The sequence below is a fragment of the Dipteris shenzhenensis genome, chromosome 6, assembly GCF_047967505.1.
Source record: "Dipteris shenzhenensis isolate YYH24624 ecotype China chromosome 6, Dip_SZ_1.0, whole genome shotgun sequence".
NCBI lineage: Eukaryota > Viridiplantae > Streptophyta > Polypodiopsida > Gleicheniales > Dipteridaceae > Dipteris > Dipteris shenzhenensis.
Genome location: NC_141601.1, coordinates 27544806 through 27551501, shown reverse-complemented (window position 1 = coordinate 27551501; position 6696 = coordinate 27544806). Strand labels below are relative to the sequence as shown.

Genomic DNA, 6696 nt, shown 5'->3' with positions numbered 1-6696 from the left:
GATTAAATACTACTACTCAAACATTCGTAAGTCACATAAAAGTTTAGTGGCTAATAGTCCAAGTTCTTCCTAGTTATACAAACGATTCTATAATTCAATATGAATTGAGTCCATATGTGCTCGCATTGGATGAACTGGCAAAGAACTTCAAAGTAGAGACCAATGAATTAATCCAAGGAATTAATAAATAGGAAGTTCCCCAAGGTTTCAAGATGTGTCACCAAAATATTATTTCCACTAATCAACATCATAAAAACCCAGAGTGTATAAGAGTTAGTAGTACTAAAAATTTTCATCATAAGTCTCTTAAGGCATTAGTGATGCCATGTCCATCCATCCACATGTATGATATGTCATAACATCTAAAGAAAGCCTAGAGAAAACGCATTTTATTGTCATGCCAAAGCCATAATGAAATGCCTACTCTATGCTTCCCTCCTCTTTACGTGGTCTCCAAAACTCAATGTACTAAGATGACCTACTTGCAAAAAGTTAGTAGGACAAGACAAACCAAGTAGTGGCTTCCCAAGCATGTCTCTAGTTTTTACAAGATTTGATCTCAGTCATTAATGGAAACAACAACCAATCTGTCTCAGTATAATGTGACACGATGTTCCAAAATGAATAAATCACAAGGAATTAGTGTACATCCAAGGTATCAAATCGATCCACCCTTCAAGTAGTGGCTATCCCTCGAGAATAGGGGTTTCCAGTTTTCGAGCAAAAACCCTCGAGCGATGAGCGAACAAAAGGTAGGCAGGGTCAAAATATATAGGCTCAAGTCATTTTTGGGGAGCAAAAAAATCCAAATTATTTCAAGGAATATGTAAGTAAATATGAAATACTGATAAATAGATATAGATATAAATATACCTTTATATAATATACATATATAATGTCCAAGTGGTGACTTATTTTATCACTTTTAAAAATCCTTTCTTTTCCTTTCACCATTGGTTGGATCATGAAATTTTGAGCAAATATCCTCTTTATAGTTCCTTAGGATGACCTAAGAAAATAAAAATATAATACTTTTTTAATAGACCCTCTAAGTGTATTTTTCTAGAGGAATATGGTTTGAAGAGCTTGCCTCAACCCTATTCTGCCGGCGAAATACCCTTGGAGAGCCTACGCAGAAGGGGTCATAACTTTTGCTCCTTATCTTAGATTGAGGAGCTGTAAAAAGGAAAAATGTTTAAAATTTCATGATCTATGAAATGGTAGGCTTTAAATTATACTTTTTATAGTTATAAAAGAGAAAAAGTTCAATTTTCAAGATGTATATGAGAGTTACAACTTCTCCCTAATTCATATTATGGTAGGAAGGAGTTTAGTAGAGACCACATTTCCTTAAAAGTACTTAGGTTTGGACAATTAAGAATATTTTAAAAATCCATTCCTTGCCTTCCCATGTTTGATAATGTATTAGAGATTAATTTATGATCGATTATAATGGCCTCAAGTATGAGGTTTCCAATATCTTTTTCAGCCTGAGTTAAAGGAAGTTGTCAGCCTCGGCATCGATTAAAATTTATTCTTGAAATTAAAGATATCCACCGTGAGACCCAACAGAGCCGGTCTCTAACCCATCATAGACGGGTCAAGCTACTCGTTAGATAGAAAGAAAGCCTCTGCCTTATTGTCACTATTGCCAAAGAGTTTTTGGCTTTTCAACTCGAGTTACACCTGGGCTTGTGCTCTTGTGGCCCTCAGTGCCTTCAACAATTCACACACCTTCTCTGGTGCTTCCAAAGTGTCTCCTAATGCTGATTCCTCGAATGCTTTCTTCCACCCACACAAACGTGGATACGCCTCCAGCTCAAGACTGCAGTTCCCCAAAGTTTCCAAAGTATATTGCCACGCCACAAAAGGACCCAAGATTATATCGACGTAGCCCACCGTGGCACCCCCGAAATAAGGGGGCTCCTTTGCAACAGTACCTAAGGCTTCTTCCAATAAACTCAGGCAGTCCTTGGAGTCTTGAAGAGCCGCCTTCCGCTCCTCTTCTGTTGGTTTGAAGAGCCGAAATAAAGCTTCATTAAGCTGTGCAACACAGGCGAGCAAAAGAAGCCAGCATGTGAGATGCAGGATCCTAGTTACAAATCCTTCACCTCAATCTTTAATTTTAATGGACGAGATTCGTCCCTTTCATCTGCTCGCAAGTACAATTTTTACTATCATACGCTTGAAGAACACTTATCTGCCGGCCTGCATTTTCTTGCAATAGAATGCCACAAATGAGACATTCATTACAACCCACAGACCGCTTACTTTCTCAAACTGGCGAGAGTAGGCTGTTAAGAGGTTTGGTTCTAGCAAAAACGAGGAAAAAATGACAGGCAGTAAGGCAACGCACGCACCTTCTTGTCCACGAAGTCAGCCCAGAAGCGAGCGACGGCGCGATCGTAAGGATCCGAAGGGAGGAGGTTCTTGCCATCGGGGGAGGGGAAAGCTTCGTCGACGTACTGGACGATGATGGAGGACTCGCAGACGGGTTTACCAAGGTGGAGGAGGACGGGGACTTTCTTGTAGACAGGGTTGGATTGGAGGAGGAGGGGGCTTTTGTTGGAGAGGTCCTCGGTGAGGGTGGTGAAGGGGACCTTTTTGGCGGAGAGCGCGAGGATGGCACGCATTGCGTAGGGGCTCGCCGAGACAGAAAGGAGTTGGACATCTTCAGAAGCCATGGCGAGGAGAAAGACGTGTGGTTTTATAAGTGAGAGAGACTTTGGTCGTGTGACTATGTAGGAGGAAAGTAAGGGAAACTTTGGTTGTGTGCGTAGGAAAGTGAAATGGTTGTGATTAAATAGCCCAATCACCTCTTAACACCATGAAGCTTCACTCGTGCTTTCCTTCCTTGCTTCCCTCATCACCATTGTCATCCTCCTCTTTTATAACGTTCCCTCTTGGCCTTTTCCATCCGCTTGTCCATACTTAAATGACCTCTTGCAAGTTGTTAGGGTCCCTCCTACATATGTAGAAACTAGAGTAGCCCCTTAAATGCAAATGGGATGCGATACAGGAGGGGAGGTGAAGAGATGGGATAGAAGGGGGGGCAAAGAGAGCCAAAGAGATAAGGGAAGGGAGGTAGAGCATTAAGGTAGGCAGGAGGGGAAGGAGAGGCTAGGGGGACAGAAGGGGGAATGGAGAGGCCCAGGGAATGGAAGCATGAGGCGATCCAGGGGACGGAAGGGGGAGGGAGAGGTTAAGGGATGGAAGGGGGTGGGACAGGCAAGTGGGACAAAAGGGGGAGGCAGTAAAGGCGCAGGAAGGGGAGGGGAGGCAAGGGATACCTAAGAACACCTATTTCATTAATTTTGGACTTTTTCTATTGTTTTTGGACGAAGCCCAAAAATCCTTCCCAAATGAAAAGTTTACTTTGTGAAAATATCCTTCCCAAATCAAAATTTTACTTTCTGAAAATATTCTTCCCAAATCAAAAGTTCACTTTGTGGCACTATCATATTCACATAAAAATCTTGTTTTTTCAATCTATACTTTTGCACCAACATGCATGAATTTGAAATAATCCTATTTTAGAAATTCTAGCTATACCTAAGTTATTTTTAATTTAATTATTTTTAATATTTTTTATTGACATGATAAATTTATAAATCCATGAAAGGAGACTTAAATATTTCATGTAAATAACATTGTCACTCGCAATATGCACAAAATTTAACAAATAGAAAAAAGACATGATGCCATAAGACCCAAGTTTTGTATTGAACCAAAGAATTATAATAGCAATTACAGCTATCATTATATGTTTACATTGAGAGACATCGCTCTTAGCTGCAGTCTTTGTATCCAAAATGATATAGATTGAACATATGTTTACAATTTAAATTGTTGCTCTTAAAGAGTCTCAATTCGTGCCATCTGCATAATTTGACTCCCCATTGTCTTATTGCTCAATGTCACGACAGTCCCTTGCCAGGTGCCATCTGCATTAACTCCCACTTGTCTTGTGAAGCCTTGCCCCTTGGGTGCATTGACTCCCCATTGTCTTATTGCTCAATGTGACAGTCCCTTGCCAGGTGCCATCTGCATTAACTCCCTATTGTCTTGCCAAGCCTTGACCCTTGGGTGACATCCAGTGCATATTTTGACTCTTATTTGACATAGGAGGTGATGACTCCGATTATAATTGTCTTGAATTGGCTTCTTGCCTAGTACCGAAATAAAATCCTTCAATGGACTTCAATACAAAGCTTTAATCATGGACATTCTTCATTTGCGTTGTCTCCTTCTAGTTCCTCCATGGCGAGCATCCTTAAAAATTCGTGTATATGCAAAATACTTTGCTATGGTATTTTTATTTTTCCTTCTACCTCATATCCCATGCGCTTCTTTGATTTCTTATGGGAGGGTCCATAATGTTGCCCTTAATGATACATGTTATAAATGCATAGAGATGCAAATCTATATATGTTGACAATGTGGTGTCATTTTGTATCTCAAAAATTTAACCAAGTACCAAAAAGCAATTGTAGCCCACCTCCATCCACAATTATAGATGTGGTTATCCTCTTGATGTGATACCTGACATGTTATATACTCTATTTGTTGTGCCAAGTCACATTGCCACATTACTGTGTCGATAGCACCTACTAACTTTCGAGCCGATCTACACATCAAAACATATAACAACAGTGAATATGTGCATTGCATATCAATCTACATGTCAAGAAGTGACAACAAGTGTAGTCTGTACTTCCTCTAACACAGTTCCATGGATGGATGTCATTGAGTTGGCAAAGAAGCACTTCTTAGCAAAGATGTCCACGACCACCAAACTCGAAGTCATCTTCTGAAACTCCCCTGAAGTTCACAAGCTTTCCAGACTCTGTCGTAGCCTCTACATTGAATTGAAAGCTTTGGTGCATATCTGTCGGCATCCTCATCTCACTAATTAATCTTTCCACATATGCAACCACCTGTTGTGGGATTTCTTTTCTCATGTAAGAGGTTACTATTTCTGATCCATCTTCATCCTTTTTAATCCACCTGTTTGCCCATAGCTTTACCTTGGGTGTTGACAAAGAAGCTATATGCTTGACCACATTATAGTCAATGTTACAATGACTAAGTGGAATTTGTTTCTCTAATAGCAAATACTTAATGGCATTATGCACTGCATCACGCCTCACCTGTACATTGATGCATTCTTCCATGCAGTGGTCTTTGTCTTTCTTTCCAAAAAACCATTCTTTCTTTAAAAGTTTTTGTGCTGCCATGGATGCATACTTGTCTGGTAAGTACTTTATAGGCCTCCACATCCTTGTTGTCAACTCCTTCTTATCCATTACCTTTGACTTTCCAGAGACAAACAAAGGAGCTTCATAGGTCAACTCTCCACACTCACAAGTAATGCACATTTCAAGCATCTCATTGAACACTTCAACAGGACGAAATATGATAGAAGTGTAGTCAGCATATCTGTCTCTCACCACCTTGAGGCTTGTCATATTTTCTTCTCCCTCTTGAGTTCTCCTAGGCACAACTGCACTCAAGGAAGTATAGAAGTTTGTGAGTGTGTCGGCGTCTGCTTTTGTGACCTTTCGCTTCAAATTAGGATTTGGAGAACCAAAAGTTGTCCATATAACCCTTGACTTCTGTAAGACCTTTAATGTTGAGGATATCTTATGCTTTCCATGGACATAATGATTAAGTCTTTCGGACTCAATCAAATACTTGATCTCATGCTTGAATATACAGATTGTTGCAGGATAATAATGGAATGAACTTATCTTTGCAAATTGCTCTAAAGTGAGTCTTTTGACCTCCTTTGCTTCTTTTGCAATCTAATTACAAGCATAAGCCCAATGTTGACCATCAATGGGCTGGAATCTGCAATGAAGGAGGAATTCTTTCTTTGCTTCCTTTAGCATATTCTCACCTTGTGCCTCTTTGCCTTGTTCATGTGGAATATTTTTAAGAGTGTCTTTAAAGAATCGACTGAAGGTTTCCTCGAAATGTGTAGGCCCTGTAAATGTTATTTGATCCAAAAAGCTATTTTTGATTGGACAAAACATTATTGGGTGCAGGACCATGTTGCTTGCCACAAGTTTCTTTCCATCTCTCAAAGCCTCGTATATTTGTAGTGCATAGGATATATCAAGGCTTTGGCTATTAGTAAAGATAGCTGCAGCTTCCACATCTTTGGCATTCACAAACCATGTCCTTTGACCCCAGATATATCCCACATCATCATCTGTTACTGCTTCATTAAGATGCAGATTAAGATTTTTGATTAATGTGAGTTCATCCTAATCATCTTTAGCCTCGAGTTCTGAGTCTTCTTCATCTTTCTCTTCTTTTAACTGTTTTTCATCCACATGATCTTTCTCTACAGTGGGACGATGCCTTTTTTTACTGCTTGGAACCGTGGCTCTTGTAGTACTAGCCTTTTGCATTTCACGTCGTGGTTTGCTAGCAAGAGCTTCTAGCATAACTGCAGTGGATCGACCTTGATCTTCTTCAATTTTTTTAAATTCCCATGCCCTCAAGTCTTGTGTTTCATCATCCTTAGTGACATCCACCATTTCTTGCTCTAGAAGTTTGCGCTCATGTTCTACACGTTTGTGACAGTGTGCATGTTCTTCTTGCCCCTGCATCGAAGTCTGAGCTTGATCTCCTTCATGTGAAGATCCTTGAATCTGAGGAGCATATTGTGCATCCTGAAAGTACTCAAAC

The 6696-nt window shown here is 40.0% G+C and overlaps 1 protein-coding gene across 1 annotated transcript; it reads right to left on the bottom strand.

The window, feature by feature from the left end:
• Nucleotides 1–1532: 1532 nt before the first annotated feature.
• LOC147900998 (putative glutathione S-transferase) lies at nucleotides 1533–2760 on the bottom strand. Its single transcript, XM_087375877.1, has 2 exons — nucleotides 2361–2760; nucleotides 1533–2043 (listed from the first exon to the last, which is right to left on the bottom strand). The coding sequence occupies exons 1-2, from the start codon at nucleotides 2682–2684 to the stop codon at nucleotides 1681–1683; spliced, it is 687 nt and encodes a 228-aa protein (XP_087232003.1). The 5' UTR covers nucleotides 2685–2760; the 3' UTR covers nucleotides 1533–1680.
• Between the last annotated feature and the right edge of the window lie 3936 nt (nucleotides 2761–6696).